This window comes from Narcine bancroftii, chromosome 12 (genome assembly GCF_036971445.1).
Source record: "Narcine bancroftii isolate sNarBan1 chromosome 12, sNarBan1.hap1, whole genome shotgun sequence".
Lineage (NCBI taxonomy): Eukaryota > Metazoa > Chordata > Chondrichthyes > Torpediniformes > Narcinidae > Narcine > Narcine bancroftii.
Genome location: NC_091480.1, coordinates 59,384,040 through 59,400,875, shown reverse-complemented (window position 1 = coordinate 59,400,875; position 16,836 = coordinate 59,384,040). Strand labels below are relative to the sequence as shown.

The following is a 16,836-nucleotide window of genomic DNA, read 5'->3' as shown; positions in this document are numbered from 1 at the left end:
GGGGATCGGCGCGGGTGGGGAGAGGGGGATCGGCGCGGGTGGGGAGAGGGGGATCGGCGCGGGTGGGGAGAGGGGGATCGGCGCGGGTGGGGAGAGGGGGATCGGCGCGGGTGGGGAGAGGGGGATCGGCGCGGGTGGGGAGAGGGGGATCGGCGCGGGTGGGAGAGAGGGGGATCGGCGCGGGAGGGAGAGAGGGGGATAAGCGTGTGGTTAATAGAAGGGGATTAGTGTGTGGGGGAGAGAGGGGGATTAGTGTGTGGGGGAGAGAGGGGGATCAGCTAGTGGGAGAGAGAGAGGGATCAGCGTGCGGGGGAGAGGGAGATCAGTGTGTGGGGGTGAGCAGGGGGATCAGTGTGGAGAGAGATTTGTTTGAGAGGGTGGAACAGCATGTGGGGGAGAGCGAGGGGGATCATCGCGTGTGGGAGGGAAGAGGGGGATCAGTGTTCGGGGGAGAGCAAAGGGGCTCGGCGTGGAGGGAGAGCAAAGGGGCTCGGCGTGGAGGGAGAGCAAAGGGGCTCGGCGTGGAGGGAGAGCAAAGGGGCTCGGCGTGGAGGGAGAGCAAAGGGGCTCGGCGTGGAGGGAGAGCAAAGGGGCTCGGCGTGGAGGGAGAGCAAAGGGGCTCGGCGTGGAGGGAGAGCAAAGGGGCTCGGCGTGGAGGGAGAGCAAAGGGGCTCGGCGTGGAGGGAGAGCAAAGGGGCTCGGCGTGGAGGGAGAGCAAAGGGGCTCGGCGTGGAGGGAGAGCAAAGGGGCTCGGCGTGGAGGGAGAGCAAAGGGGCTCGGCGTGGAGGGAGAGCAAAGGGGCTCGGCGTGGAGGGAGAGCAAAGGGGCTCGGCGTGGAGGGAGAGCAAAGGGGCTCGGCGTGGAGGGAGAGCAAAGGGGCTCGGCGTGGAGGGAGAGCAAAGGGGCTCGGCGTGGAGGGAGAGCAAAGGGGCTCGGCGTGGAGGGAGAGCAAAGGGGCTCGGCGTGGAGGGAGAGCAAAGGGGCTCGGCGTGGAGGGAGAGCAAAGGGGCTCGGCGTGGAGGGAGAGCAAAGGGGCTCGGCGTGGAGGGAGAGCAAAGGGGCTCGGCGTGGAGGGAGAGCAAAGGGGCTCGGCGTGGAGGGAGAGCAAAGGGGCTCGGCGTGGAGGGAGAGCAAAGGGGCTCGGCGTGGAGGGAGAGCAAAGGGGCTCGGCGTGGAGGGAGAGCAAAGGGGCTCGGCGTGGAGGGAGAGCAAAGGGGCTCGGCGTGGAGGGAGAGCAAAGGGGCTCGGCGTGGAGGGAGAGCAAAGGGGCTCGGCGTGGAGGGAGAGCAAAGGGGCTCGGCGTGGAGGGAGAGCAAAGGGGCTCGGCGTGGAGGGAGAGCAAAGGGGCTCGGCGTGGAGGGAGAGCAAAGGGGCTCGGCGTGGAGGGAGAGCAAAGGGGCTCGGCGTGGAGGGAGAGCAAAGGGGCTCGGCGTGGAGGGAGAGCAAAGGGGCTCGGCGTGGAGGGAGAGCAAAGGGGCTCGGCGTGGAGGGAGAGCAAAGGGGCTCGGCGTGGAGGGAGAGCAAAGGGGCTCGGCGTGGAGGGAGAGCAAAGGGGCTCGGCGTGGAGGGAGAGCAAAGGGGCTCGGCGTGGAGGGAGAGCAAAGGGGCTCGGCGTGGAGGGAGAGCAAAGGGGCTCGGCGTGGAGGGAGAGCAAAGGGGCTCGGCGTGGAGGGAGAGCAAAGGGGCTCGGCGTGGAGGGAGAGCAAAGGGGCTCGGCGTGGAGGGAGAGCAAAGGGGCTCGGCGTGGAGGGAGAGCAAAGGGGCTCGGCGTGGAGGGAGAGCAAAGGGGCTCGGCGTGGAGGGAGAGCAAAGGGGCTCGGCGTGGAGGGAGAGCAAAGGGGCTCGGCGTGGAGGGAGAGCAAAGGGGCTCGGCGTGGAGGGAGAGCAAAGGGGCTCGGCGTGGAGGGAGAGCAAAGGGGCTCGGCGTGGAGGGAGAGCAAAGGGGCTCGGCGTGGAGGGAGAGCAAAGGGGCTCGGCGTGGAGGGAGAGCAAAGGGGCTCGGCGTGGAGGGAGAGCAAAGGGGCTCGGCGTGGAGGGAGAGCAAAGGGGCTCGGCGTGGAGGGAGAGCAAAGGGGCTCGGCGTGGAGGGAGAGCAAAGGGGCTCGGCGTGGAGGGAGAGCAAAGGGGCTCGGCGTGGAGGGAGAGCAAAGGGGCTCGGCGTGGAGGGAGAGCAAAGGGGCTCGGCGTGGAGGGAGAGCAAAGGGGCTCGGCGTGGAGGGAGAGCAAAGGGGCTCGGCGTGGAGGGAGAGCAAAGGGGCTCGGCGTGGAGGGAGAGCAAAGGGGCTCGGCGTGGAGGGAGAGCAAAGGGGCTCGGCGTGGAGGGAGAGCAAAGGGGCTCGGCGTGGAGGGAGAGCAAAGGGGCTCGGCGTGGAGGGAGAGCAAAGGGGCTCGGCGTGGAGGGAGAGCAAAGGGGCTCGGCGTGGAGGGAGAGCAAAGGGGCTCGGCGTGGAGGGAGAGCAAAGGGGCTCGGCGTGGAGGGAGAGCAAAGGGGCTCGGCGTGGAGGGAGAGCAAAGGGGCTCGGCGTGGAGGGAGAGCAAAGGGGCTCGGCGTGGAGGGAGAGCAAAGGGGCTCGGCGTGGAGGGAGAGCAAAGGGGCTCGGCGTGGAGGGAGAGCAAAGGGGCTCGGCGTGGAGGGAGAGCAAAGGGGCTCGGCGTGGAGGGAGAGCAAAGGGGCTCGGCGTGGAGGGAGAGCAAAGGGGCTCGGCGTGGAGGGAGAGCAAAGGGGCTCGGCGTGGAGGGAGAGCAAAGGGGCTCGGCGTGGAGGGAGAGCGGGGGCTCGGCGTGGAGGGAGAGCGGGGGCTCGGCGTGGAGGGAGAGCGGGGGCTCGGCGTGGAGGGAGAGCGGGGGCTCGGCGTGGAGGGAGAGCGGGGGCTCGGCGTGGAGGGAGAGCGGGGGCTCGGCGTGGAGGGAGAGCGGGGGCTCGGCGTGGAGGGAGAGCGGGGGCTCGGCGTGGAGGGAGAGCGGGGGCTCGGCGTGGAGGGAGAGCGGGGGCTCGGCGTGGAGGGAGAGCAAAGGGGCTCGGCGTGGAGGGAGAGCAAAGGGGCTCGGCGTGGAGGGAGAGCAAAGGGGCTCGGCGTGGAGGGAGAGCAAAGGGGCTCGGCGTGGAGGGAGAGCAAAGGGGCTCGGCGTGGAGGGAGAGCAAAGGGGCTCGGCGTGGAGGGAGAGCAAAGGGGCTCGGCGTGGAGGGAGAGCAAAGGGGCTCGGCGTGGAGGGAGAGCAAAGGGGCTCGGCGTGGAGGGAGAGCAAAGGGGCTCGGCGTGGAGGGAGAGCAAAGGGGCTCGGCGTGGAGGGAGAGCAAAGGGGCTCGGCGTGGAGGGAGAGCAAAGGGGCTCGGCGTGGAGGGAGAGCAAAGGGGCTCGGCGTGGAGGGAGAGCAAAGGGGCTCGGCGTGGAGGGAGAGCAAAGGGGCTCGGCGTGGAGGGAGAGCAAAGGGGCTCGGCGTGGAGGGAGAGCAAAGGGGCTCGGCGTGGAGGGAGAGCAAAGGGGCTCGGCGTGGAGGGAGAGCAAAGGGGCTCGGCGTGGAGGGAGAGCAAAGGGGCTCGGCGTGGAGGGAGAGCGGGGGCTCGGCGTGGAGGGAGAGCGGGGGCTCGGCTTGGGGGCAGAGCGGGGGCTCGGCTTGGGGGCAGAGCGGGGGCTCGGCTTGGGGGCAGAGCGGGGGCTCGGCTTGGGGGCAGAGCGGGGGCTCGGCTTGGGGGCAGAGCGGGGGCTCGGCTTGGGGGCAGAGCGGGGGCTCGGCTTGGGGGCAGAGCGGGGGCTCGGCTTGGGGGCAGAGCGGGGGCTCGGCTTGGGGGCAGAGCGGGGGCTCGGCTTGGGGGCAGAGCGGGGGCTCGGCTTGGGGGCAGAGCGGGGGCTCGGCTTGGGGGCAGAGCGGGGGCTCGGCTTGGGGGCAGAGCGGGGGCTCGGCTTGGGGGCAGAGCGGGGGCTCGGCTTGGGGGCAGAGCGGGGGCTCGGCTTGGGGGAGAGCGGGGTCTCGGCTTGGAGGGAGAGCGGGGTCTCGGCTTGGAGGGAGAGCGGGGTCTCGGCTTGGAGGGAGAGCGGGGTCTCGGCTTGGAGGGAGAGCGGGGTCTCGGCTTGGAGGGAGAGCGGGGTCTCGGCTTGGAGGAGAGCGAGGGGGATCCGCGCGTGGGGGAGAGCGAGGGGGATCCGCGCGTGGGGGAGAGCGAGGGGGATCCGCGCGTGGGGGAGAGCGAGGGGGATCAGCGCGTGGGGGAGAGCGAGGGGGATCAGCGCGTGGGGGAGAGCGAGGGGGATCAGCGCGTGGGGGAGAGCGAGGGGGATCAGCGCGTGGGGGAGAGCGAGGGGGATCAGCGCGTGGGGGAGAGCGAGGGGGATCAGCGCGTGGGGGAGAGCGAGGGGGATCAGCGCGTGGGGGAGAGCGAGGGGGATCAGCGCGTGGGGGAGAGCGAGGGGGATCAGCGCGTGGGGGAGAGCGAGGGGGATCAGCGCGTGGGGGAGAGCGAGGGGGATCAGCGCGTGGGGGAGAGCGAGGGGGATCAGCGCGTGGGGGAGAGCGAGGGGGATCAGCGCGTGGGGGAGAGCGAGGGGGATCAGCGCGTGGGGGAGAGCGAGGGGGATCAGCGCGTGGGGGAGAGCGAGGGGGATCAGCGCGTGGGGGAGAGCGAGGGGGATCAGCGCGTGGGGGAGAGCGAGGGGGATCAGCGCGTGGGGGAGAGCGAGGGGGATCAGCGCGTGGGGGAGAGCGAGGGGGATCAGCGCGTGGGGGAGAGCGAGGGGGATCAGCGCGTGGGGGAGAGCGAGGGGGATCAGCGCGTGGGGGAGAGCGAGGGGGATCAGCGCGTGGGGGAGAGCGAGGGGGATCAGCGCGTGGGGGAGAGCGAGGGGGATCAGCGCGTGGGGGAGAGCGAGGGGGATCAGCGCGTGGGGGAGAGCGAGGGGGATCAGCGCGTGGGGGAGAGCGAGGGGGATCAGCGCGTGGGGGAGAGCGAGGGGGATCAGCGCGTGGGGGAGAGCGAGGGGGATCAGCGCGTGGGGGAGAGCGAGGGGGATCAGCGCGTGGGGGAGAGCGAGGGGGATCAGCGCGTGGGGGAGAGCGAGGGGGATCAGCGCGTGGGGGAGAGCGAGGGGGATCAGCGCGTGGGGGAGAGCGAGGGGGATCAGCGCGTGGGGGAGAGCGAGGGGGATCAGCGCGTGGGGGAGAGCGAGGGGGATCAGCGCGTGGGGGAGAGCGAGGGGGATCAGCGCGTGGGGGAGAGCGAGGGGGATCAGCGCGTGGGGGAGAGCGAGGGGGATCAGCGCGTGGGGGAGAGCGAGGGGGATCAGCGCGTGGGGGAGAGCGAGGGGGATCAGCGCGTGGGGGAGAGCGAGGGGGATCAGCGCGTGGGGGAGAGCGAGGGGGATCAGCGCGTGGGGGAGAGCGAGGGGGATCAGCGCGTGGGGGAGAGCGAGGGGGATCAGCGCGTGGGGGAGAGCGAGGGGGATCAGCGCGTGGGGGAGAGCGAGGGGGATCAGCGCGTGGGGGAGAGCGAGGGGGATCAGCGCGTGGGGGAGAGCGAGGGGGATCAGCGCGTGGGGGAGAGCGAGGGGGATCAGCGCGTGGGGGAGAGCGAGGGGGATCAGCGCGTGGGGGAGAGCGAGGGGGATCAGCGCGTGGGGGAGAGCGAGGGGGATCAGCGCGTGGGGGAGAGCGAGGGGGATCAGCGCGTGGGGGAGAGCGAGGGGGATCAGCGCGTGGGGGAGAGCGAGGGGGATCAGCGCGTGGGGGAGAGCGAGGGGGATCAGCGCGTGGGGGAGAGCGAGGGGGATCAGCGCGTGGGGGAGAGCGAGGGGGATCAGCGCGTGGGGGAGAGCGAGGGGGATCAGCGCGTGGGGGAGAGCGAGGGGGATCAGCGCGTGGGGGAGAGCGAGGGGGATCAGCGCGTGGGGGAGAGCCTGGGGGATCAGCGCGTGGGGGAGAGCGAGGGGGATCAGCGCGTGGGGGAGAGCGAGGGGGATCAGCGCGTGGGGGAGAGCGAGGGGGTTCAGCGCGTGGGGGAGAGCGAGGGGGATCAGCGCGTGGGGGAGAGCGAGGGGGATCAGCGCGTGGGGGAGAGCGAGGGGGATCAGCGCGTGGGGGAGAGCGAGGGGGATCAGCGCGTGGGGGAGAGCGAGGGGGATCAGCGCGTGGGGGAGAGCGAGGGGGATCAGCGCGTGGGGGAGAGCGAGGGGGAAGCAGCGCGTGGGGGAGAGCGAGGGCGATCAGTGAGTGGCTGAGAGCGAGGGCGATCAGTGTGTGGCTGAGAGTGAGGGCGATCAGAGTGTGGCTGAGAGTGAGGGCGATCAGTGTGTGGCTGAGAGTGAGGGCGATCAATGTGTGGGGGAGAGTGAGCGGGGATCGGTGTGTGGGGGAGAGTGAGGGGGATCGGTGTGTGGGGGAGAGTGAGGGGGATCGGTGTGTGGGGGAGAGTGAGGGGGCTCGGTGTGTGGGGGAGAGTGAGGGGGCTCGGTGTGTGGGGGAGAGTGAGGGGGATCAGTGTGAGGGGGATCAGTGTGTGGGGGATCAGTGTGAGGGGGATCAGTTTGTGGGGGATCAGTGTGTGTGGGGGATCTGTGTGTGGGGGATCAGTGTGTGGGGGATCAGTGTGTGGGGGATCAGTGTGTGGGGGATCAGTGTGTGGGGGATCAGTGTGTGGGGGATCAGTGTGTGGGGGATCAGTGTGTGGGGGATCAGTGTGTGGGGGATCAGTGTGTGGGGGATCAGTGTGTGGGGGATCAGTGTGTGGGGGATCAGTGTGTGGGGGATCAGTGTGTGGGGGATCAGTGTGTGGGGGATCAGTGTGTGGGGGATCAGTGTGTGGGGGATCAGTGTGTGGGGGATCAGTGTGTGGGGGATCAGTGTGTGGGGGATCAGTGTGTGGGGGATCAGTGTGTGGGGGATCAGTGTGTGGGGGATCAGTGTGTGGGGGATCAGTGTGTGGGGGATCAGTGTGTGGGGGATCAGTGTGTGGGGGATCAGTGTGTGGGGGATCAGTGTGTGGGGGATCAGTGTGTGGGGGATCAGTGTGTGGGGGATCAGTGTGTGGGGGATCAGTGTGTGGGGGATCAGTGTGTGGGGGATCAGTGTGTGGGGGATCAGTGTGTGGGGGATCAGTGTGTGGGGGATCAGTGTGTGGGGGATCAGTGTGTGGGGGATCAGTGTGTGGGGGATCAGTGTGTGGGGGATCAGTGTGTGGGGGATCAGTGTGTGGGGGATCAGTGTGTGGGGGAGAGTCAGGGGATTCAGTGTGGAGGTAGAGCGAGGGGGATCAGCGTGTGGGGGAGAGCAAGGGGGATCAGCGCGTGGGGGAGAGCAAGGGGGATCAGCGCGTGGGGGAGAGCAAGGGGGATCAGCGCGTGGGGGAGAGCAAGGGGGATCAGCGCGTGGGGGATCAGCGCGTGGGGGAGAGCAAGGGGGATCAGCGCGTGGGGGAGAGCAAGGGGGATCAGCGCGTGGGGGAGAGCAAGGGGGATCAGCGCGTGGGGGAGAGTAAGTGGGATCAGCGCGTGGGGGAGAGCAAGGGGGATCAGCGCGTGGGGGAGAGCAAGGGGGATCAGCGCGTGGGGGAGAGCAAGGGGGATCAGCGCGTGGGGGAGAGCAAGGGGGATCAGCGCGTGGGGGAGAGCAAGGGGGATCAGCGCGTGGGGGAGAGCAAGGGGGATCAGCGTGTGGGGGAGAGCGAAGGGATCAGCGTGAGGTTGAGAGCGAGTGGGATCAACGTGGATGGAGAGGGGGGTACAGTTTGGAGGGAGAGGGGGATCTGTGTGTGGGGGAGAGCGAGGGGGATCAGCGTTTGGGGAGAGCGAGGAGGATCAGCGTTTGGGGGAGAGCGAGGAGGATCAGCGTGTGGGGGAGAGGGGCGCGCGGATCAATGTGATGGGGAGAGATGGGGATTAGTGTGTTGGGGAGAGAGAGGGGGAGGTCGGAAATGGGGAGGGGGATAGGGTAGGAGAAAGGGGAGAAGGGGTATTCTGAAAAGTGGTGGAAGAGGGAAGGGGAAGCGGGAGAGGGGACGCGGGAGGGTGAAAGAGAGGATCAAGAGGTGAATGCGGTGGAGTGGAAAGCAGGAGGGGAAGGAGTGGCTTGGAGAGGGGGGAATGGAGTGGCAGGGGTTGGAAAGAGGGGGATTGTCGAGGGGGCGGAATTTATCTTTCCCTTACTGAAGTCCCTCTTTCACCCTCCTCTCCTTCGCCTACTCACCTGTGAGAAGCGGATTGGCCGGTCCCTGCTGATGTAATCAGCGTACTTGCAGGTGAACATACCGCAGTCACTGCCGTTCATTTGCTGTGGGATGTCCTGAGGGAGGAGAGAGTGGAGATGAGGAGAGCTCTGCGGACTGAGACCCTTCCCATTCCAGACAAAACCTTCCCAAATGTCCCTCCAAGGACAGGTGTGTAATGCATGGATCCCACCACAGAGAGAAGACCCTCCCAAGACCAGTCAACAGTGGCCATCTCCTGCAGGACATCTCAAGTTCAAGTTTATTCTGTTTCGATTGTACAAGTACAATTTCCTCAGCCCACCTCACTAATTTCCACACAACCCCAATCACACAGCACAGCAATAGGCCCTTTGGCCCAGCTCCTCCCTGCCGACCCTGTCCCCTACCCCTGATGTACTCCACTTTCCCTGTGTTCACCCCCTCCCTGAAGACCAGTGGTTTTCTAACTTTTTTCTTCCCACTCACATCTCGCTTTAAACGGGAAGTGGGTGGGAAAGTTGAGAATCACTGTTCCAGACCCCATTGTTGCTTTTGACATTTTGTGCGTAATTCTTCGTTATTTTTGTCAGCTGGTAAATGTTTGCACTTTAATGCTGCAAGAATTTTGTGACTTTTTCATGACATTCTGATTCCATGCAATAAACTCATTATGCTTAACCCAGTCCTGGGTGCCAGAGCGGCACCCCGGTAAAGCCACTGCCTTCCAGCTCCAGAAACCCAGGTTTAACCCTGACCTGTTTTTAATATTTTAGTAATAGATGCCATACAATCAATTACATATATTTCATTCACAATTAATCATACATGGCTTTTACAAGTTAAAATGAGAAAGGCAAAGAAAAAGAAGCTCCCCCCCCCCCCCAAAACCACTCAATCCCCCTGAAACCCTGAAAAAAGAAATCCCCCTTTATTGGCACTTCAGGATATAGCATCACCCCCAACCTCCCATACAGGAGGTGGCTCATGGCCAAAACGAGCCCATGAACAGCGGCCAATGGACTCCAACACCTTTCGCTTCACTGGTATTAAATTAAAATGACCAATTTACTTGTCCATGACCTCATTCCAAATAGTTCTTTCTTATGAACTCTTTTAGGGCCCACAACATCTAATGCCTGTTATAATCTAAAAAATTTATTTTATCATCTGACAGTACAATTTCTATCGTTGCTGGGTAACATTACATAAACTTGTATCCCTTATTTCATAGTTCTTGCTAATTTTCAAATTCTCCATAAATTGACAAAACCACAAAAAAACCTGCCCTTTGTCACTGAAATCAATCATCTCACTCAAATTCAATAATTTGAATCTGCTTAAAGAGTCCCTTTCCGAGGAGTCACGTGATGGAGTAGTGGCCGGTCGGGGAACTCCAGCCCTCTCCGGAAAAGTTAAAAGAAACAGAGAAAAAACAAAGGCACAAACACAAAAACTAAAATAAAGTGAAAATAAAGGTGTGGAGAAAATGGCAGCGAAGAAAGAAAAGCCAAAATCAACGGGAAGAAGAGAAGAAGAAAAGACGTCAGAAGAAGAAGGTGAAGGTCTTACCTGTCCGAGGAGGCCCGCTGTGGAGAGAGAAGCCCGCTCCCTCAGGTCAGTTGAAGCTCCGAGCTCGGGACTACAAAAATGGCTCGCAAGACAAGAAAAACACTGACGGGAGGGGGGACCAGCTGAGGAGTCGATCTCCACAGCTGAAATTGACAACCACAACAAAGCAGCAAGAGGAGAACATAGAAAATAACGAGAACAAGAAAGAAGAGAGTAAAAAGAAATCAAAGAAACAACAGATGACCAACCCAGAGGAAGAAGGCCAGCAGCAAGACACTTCTAGTAAAAATAAGAAGACCAAAAATACTCAACAAGATAAAACAAACAACTCAACAAGAAAACCAGAAGAGACAGAGGTAAAGGACACAGATCCTGGAGTGGACTCAGAAGAAGAGGAAGAACACAGGGAAATGGAAGATGAAGGGAAGGGCAAGTACATGGATATATATTTTTTTAAAGAATATATGGAAACAGTAAAACAATGGCAGACGCAAGAATTCAGTGAAATAAAAAGAGTAAAAAGTACAGAAGAAAAAATGAATAGATTAGAGATGATCATGACAGATATAGGAAAAAGAGTGGAAAAGGTGGAAGAACGAGAAACAGCCGTAGAAATGGAAGTAGATGACTTAAAAAAGAAATTAGAAGAATCTAATAAAAAAGTTAAAGAGACACAGGAGCTGTTAGCTCAGAAAATAGATATAATGGAAAATTATAATAGAAGAAACAATATAAAGATAGTGGGCCTTAAGGAAGATGAAGAAGGCAAGAATATGAGAGAATTTATAAAAGAATGGATCCCCAGGGTCCTAGGAAGACCAGAATTACAGGAAGAAATGGAAATAGAAAAGGCACATAGAACATTAGCCCCTAAACCACAACCACAACAAAAACCAAGATCCATTCTAGTAAAATTCCTAAGATATACAAAAAGAGAAAATATATTGGAGAAAACAATGAGGAAAATAAGAGAAGACAAAAAACCACTGGAATACAAAGGTCAAATTTTTTTTTCTATCCAAATATAAGTTTTCAACTCCTGAAGAAGAGGAAGGAGTTTAATACAGCAAAAACGATCCTATGGAAAAAAGGATATAAATTTATGCTAAAGTACCCAGTGGTACTTAAAATAGTTATTCCAGGGCAGCAAAACAGACTATTCTTGGATCCGGAGGAAGCACGAAAATTTGCAGAACAACTACAAAACAGACAGAGAGATGAAGACATGTAACGAGAACAAAAATGACCACAAACTATATGTATGTGTGTATATGTGTGTATGTATATTTTTAAAAAATAGTGTATAGATAAGAACTAAGGGAAAGTAAAGGAAGAAAGGAAGTAAGGAGGGAATTAAGAGAGTGACCTTTGTAATATATGAAGATTAAAATCTTTTTGGGGGGGCTGGGTGGGGAGGAGTTACGGTCACTGCGAAATCAGTTGACGCTTGCGAGTGATTTCGCAAATCCAAATGGAGAGGGGAGATGTGGTTGCCCGACAAGGGACAAAGGGCAACTCAGGAAGCGGAGGGGAGAGTGGGGTTAAAGGAATTTTAGATAGGAGAATAATGGAAATATTTTATGTTTTAGAAATGTTGTCTTATAATGTGTTCAAAAAAAGAAAGCAGAAATGGATAAGAAGGAAAGGTGATGATGAGAATACGGAAAGGAAAGATAAACAAAGTATGAAATGGCTATGTTGAACAATATGACTTTAAATATTAATGGAATACATAACCAAATCAAAAGGAAGAAACTGTTAAATTTACTGAAAAAAGAAAAAATTGATATACCGATTTTCATACAAGAAACACACTTAACTGAAGTGGAGCACAAGAAATTAAAGAGAGATTGGATAGGACATGTAACAGCAGCATCATATAATTCAAAAGCTAGAGGAGTAGTTATATTTATCAGTAAAAATGTACCAATAAAAATAGAAGAGGAAATAATAGATCCAGCAGGGAGATATGTAATGATAAAATGTCAGATACATTCGGAGTTTTGGAATTTACTCAATGTATATTTACCTAATGAAGAAGATCAAAAATTTATGCAAGATATCTTTTTGAAGATAGCAGACACGCAAGGGAACATACTAATAGGAGGGGATTTCAATCTTAATTTGGATTCAAACATGGATAAAACTGGAAAAAAAATTAATAGAAAGAACAAAGTAACCAAATTTATAATTAAATCGATGCAAGAAATGCAACTTTTGGATATATGGAGGAAACAACACCCAAAGGAAAAGGAATATTCATATTATTCGGGCAGACATAAAACATACTCAAGAATAGACCTATTCCTGTTATCAGCTCACATGCAAGAGAGAGTTAGGAAAATGGAATATAAAGCTAGACTATTATTGGACCACTCACCCCTGTTATTGACAATAGAGTTAGAGGACATCCCACCAAGAATGTATAGATGGAGATTAAACTCCATGCTACTTAAAAGGCAGGATTTTAGAGAATTCATTGAAAGACAAATTAAAATGTACTTTGAAATAAATACGGAATCAGTGAAAGATAAGTTTATACTATGGGACGCAAAGAAAGCGTTCATTAGAGGGCAAATAATAAGTTATGTAACTAAGATGAAGAAGGACTACAACCAAAGGAAAAGGAAACAGAACAGTTGGAAAGGGAAATAGCAAATATAGAAAAAGAATTAGCAATGAAGGAAGACACAACTAAAAGAAGAGAATTGGCAGATAAAAAAATAAAATATGAAACACTACAAACATGTAAGGTGGAGAACATAATGAAGACAAAACAGAAATATTATGAACTAGGAGGAAAAAACGCACAAAATTCTAGCATGGCAGCTTAAGACAGAACAAACTAAGAGAATGGTATTGGCATTAAGGAAAAAAGACAAGCAAATCACATATAATCCAACGGAGATTAATGAAAACTTCAGAGAATTCTATGAACAACTATATCAAACTGAAAACGAAGGGAAAGAAGATAAAATAGATGAATTTTTAACTAAAATTGAACTACCGAAATTACAAACAGAGGAACAAAATAAATTAACAAAACCATTTGAAATAGAAGAAATACAGGAGATAATAAAAAAAACTATCGAACAACACCAGGAGAAGATGGATTCCCAATAGAATTCTACAAAACATTTAAAGATTTATTAATTCCTCCCCTTCTGGAAGTAATCAACCAGATTGATAAAACACAAAGCTTACCAGAGTCATGTAAAACAGCAATAATTACAGTAATACTAAAGACAGGGAAAGATCCACTTGCACCAGCGTCATATAGACCAATATCTTTACTTAACAGATTATAAGATAATAGCTAAGCTATTAGCAAACAGATTAGCCGACTATGTATCAAAAATAGTAAATCTAGACCAAACTGGATTTATTAAAAAAAGACGAACAACAGACAATATCTGTAAATTTATTAACTTAATTCATGCAGTAGAAGGAAATAAAACTCCAACAGTAGCGGTTGCTTTAGACACAGAGAAGGCCTTTGACAGAGTAGAATGGAATTATTTATTCAAAGTACTACAAAAATTCAGCTTACCAGAGAAATATATTAATTGGATTAAAGCATTATATAAGGGGCCATTGACGAAAGTGACAGTAAATGGATATATCAAAACAATTTAACTTAAGCAGATCAACAAGGCAGGGATGCCCACTATCTCCTTTATTGTTCGCATTAGCCATAGAACCACTAGCAGAACTGATAAGAACAGAAAATAAAATAAAAGGGATAAAAATAAAAGACAAGGAATATAAAATCAGTTTATTTGCAGATGACTTTATAATATACTTAGTAGAACCAGAACTATCAATAAAAGATTTATATAAGAAATTGAAGGAATATGGAGAAGTGTCGGGGTACAAGATTAATGCAAATAAAAGTGAAGCAATGCCAATGAATAATGCGGATTTCTCAAAATTTAAGAAAGAATCACCATTCAGATGGCAAACGCAAGCAATGCGATATCTAGGTATACAAATAAATAAAAACCTCGGCCATCTATATAAACTCAATTATTATCCACTAATGAAAAAATTACAAGATGACTTAGAGCATTGGAAAGATTTACCACCTACACTGATAGGAAGGATAAACTGTATTAAAATTAACATTTTCCCAAGGATACAATACCTATTTCAGACATTACCAATACGCTTAACAGAGAAATTTTTCAAGGATTTAAAGAAAATAATAAGGAAATTTTTATGGAGAGGGAAACCGAGGATAGGACTAGATAAATTAACAGAATGGTATAAACAAGGTGGCTTACAACTACCAAACTTTAAAAATTATTATAGAGCCGCTCAATTAAGATACCTATCAGATTTTTATCAAACAAGGGAAAAGCCAGATTGGACTAGATTAGAACTAGATAAAATAGGGGAGAAGATACCTGAACATATATTATATAAATAGGATGAAAAATTGGTACAACGTAGGAATTCTCCGGTATTGCATCATCTGCTCAACATTTGGAAGAAGATTCATGTAGAAAGGAATAAAACAAATTACCAACTACCAAAACTAGTACTGATGCAAAATCAGCTAATCCCTTTTACAACAGATAACCTTTCCTTGAGAGAATGGGAGAAAAAAGGGATTAAAAGAATAGAAAATTGTTTTTCGGGATATAAACTATTATCCTTTGAACAATTGAAGGATAAATATAATATAACTTACAATACAATGTTGGCATACTACCAACTGAAATCCTACTTGAAGGACAAATTGGGAAACAGTCTGAGGTTACCAGAAGGAAGTAATTTTGAATATGTGATTACAGACACAATGATAATCAAAAAATTTATAACAAACATGTATATTAAACTACAAGAAAAGGGGAACGAGGAAACAAATGGTAAAACCAAAGAAAAATAGGAACAAGATCTAAGCATAATGATAAAGAATGAAACATGGGAGAAGCTATGCTCCGGAACCATGAGAAAAACAATAAACACGAGGTTACGTATGATACAATATAACTGGATACACAGGCTATACATTACACCTCAAAATTTAAATAAATGGGACCCAACAGTATCAGACAGATGTTTTCGCTGTAAAAAGGAAACGGGAACAACAGTTCATGCAATTTGGACATGTGAGAAAGTGAAAAAATTTTGGGAAGATCTAAACCAGATAATAAATAAAATCACCAAAAGCAATATACCAAAAAACCCAGAGATCTTCCTCCTAAGTAATATAAAAAACAAAGAAATTGGACTCGATTTGGATGGAGCACAAAAAAGATTTGTTATGATAGCCTTAGCTGTAGCAAAAAAATGTATTATGTCAACCTGGAAATTAGAGGATAACTTGAGAATACAACAATGGTATATAGAAATGAATAAATGTATTCCATTAGAAAAAATAACATAATTTAAGAAATAACATTACAATATTTGAACAAATATAGGAGCCATATATGAAACACAATGGAGAAAACCTACCGGGGACATCTACCACCTAAAGTGGCAGAAGGAGAAGAGAATGAAAAGAATTGACTCAGTGGAATTTCTTGTTTATTTTTATTGAGTGACAACATTGTTTAACGGGTTTAATGTATCTTATGTTCTGAACTTTAAATAAATGGGAGGGGAGGTGAGGGAGGGAGGGAGGGGAGGGGGAGAAAACGACACTATATATTTAAGAAGGAAAATGTATGTATCTTGATCAATATGGTTTATAGTGTGAAAATAAAAAAATTTGAAAAAAAAAGAGTTCCTCTCCCTTGGCCCGACACTCTCTTGCCCAGCCAAAAGTTGCTTCCAGCAACTCAGCTCTCTCATGGGCCCTGGTCGTCGTTCCAGATCCAAACTTCTCTGAATCAGAGGCCTCTCCTCACATTTAGGAACACTTTCATCCGCTCCAGCAACAAGAATTCCTTTCTTCAAAGGCATATTAAGGGGAAATGGACGATTCTTATAGTCTTCCTTCATATTAGTCTCTGTTAGATAATTATTGGCACCCTTCACCTCCCAGGTCAATACAAAGCTTCTAATTTACTGGTCCATTGCCTCATTCCAAAAAATTTCCTTCCTATTAAAAGGCAAGGTTTGCACAAAATCTGTTTGCAATCCGTAAAAAAATTATTTTTGCAATCCGGTTATATAATCTCCATCGTCACAGGATAACTTGATATAAACTTATGACCCTTTTTCCAAAGATTTCTCTTAACTTCATTAAACTGCGTCTTCTTGGCCAACAACTGCGCAGTCATTTCACGATAAAGAAAACCTTCATACCATGATATTCAAGTGGACTCTTCTTTATTCCTACTTTTTCCGCTTCTAAAATCTTTTCCTTAGCTCGATATTTTGAACACTTAATTACTATGCACAAATGCTATATCAATTTTTTCTTTTTTCAGTAAATTTAGCAGTTTCTTCCTTTAATTTGGTTATGTATTCCATTAATATTTAAAGTCATATAGTTCAACGTAGCCATTTTATACTTTGTTTATCTTCCCTTTCCGTTTCTCGATCATTCCTTTCCTTCTTATCCATATCTGTTTTCTTGTTTTTAACCCTTTATAAGACAACATTCCTAAAACATCAAACATTTTCCTTATTCTCCTATTTAAAACTTCTTTAGCCCCAATCCCCCCTTCCCCTCCTGAGTTGTCCTTTATCCCTTGTCGGACAACCACATCTCCCCTCTCCATTTGGATTTGCGAATTCACTCGCAAGCGTCAGCTGATTTTGCAGTGACCGTAACTCCTCCCCACCCAGCCCCCCCCAGAAAAGATTTCACTTTTTCATATGTAACAAAGGTCACTCTTTTAATTCCCTCCTTATTCCCTCTATTCCATTTCCTTCCCTTATTAATTCTTGTCTATACTATCTATATTTTCCTCTAAATACGGATACATTCATGTGTGTATATATGTATATACACACATATACCTCTTTACCCACATACATATAAATCGTGGTCATTTTTACTCTTATTACATGTCTTCATCTCTCTGTTTGTTTTGTAGTTGTTCTGCAAATTTCCTTGCTTCCTCTGGATCCGAGAATAGTTTTTTTCCATAAGATCGTTTTCGATGTATTGAACTCCTTCATCTTCTTCAGGAGTT

General features: G+C 52.2%; 1 protein-coding gene and 1 pseudogene across 1 annotated transcript in view; both read right to left on the bottom strand.

The window, feature by feature from the left end:
• Window positions 1-16,836, bottom strand: part of LOC138747175 (sentrin-specific protease 1-like) — a 66,657-nt gene that overhangs the window by 7,641 nt on the left and 42,180 nt on the right. Inside the window, 1 exon segment of the mRNA XM_069906162.1 lies at window positions 8,173-8,268. Coding sequence (XP_069762263.1) covers window positions 8,173-8,268 — 96 coding nt within the window.
• LOC138747329 (uncharacterized protein DKFZp434B061-like) lies at window positions 225-7,982 on the bottom strand (annotated as a pseudogene).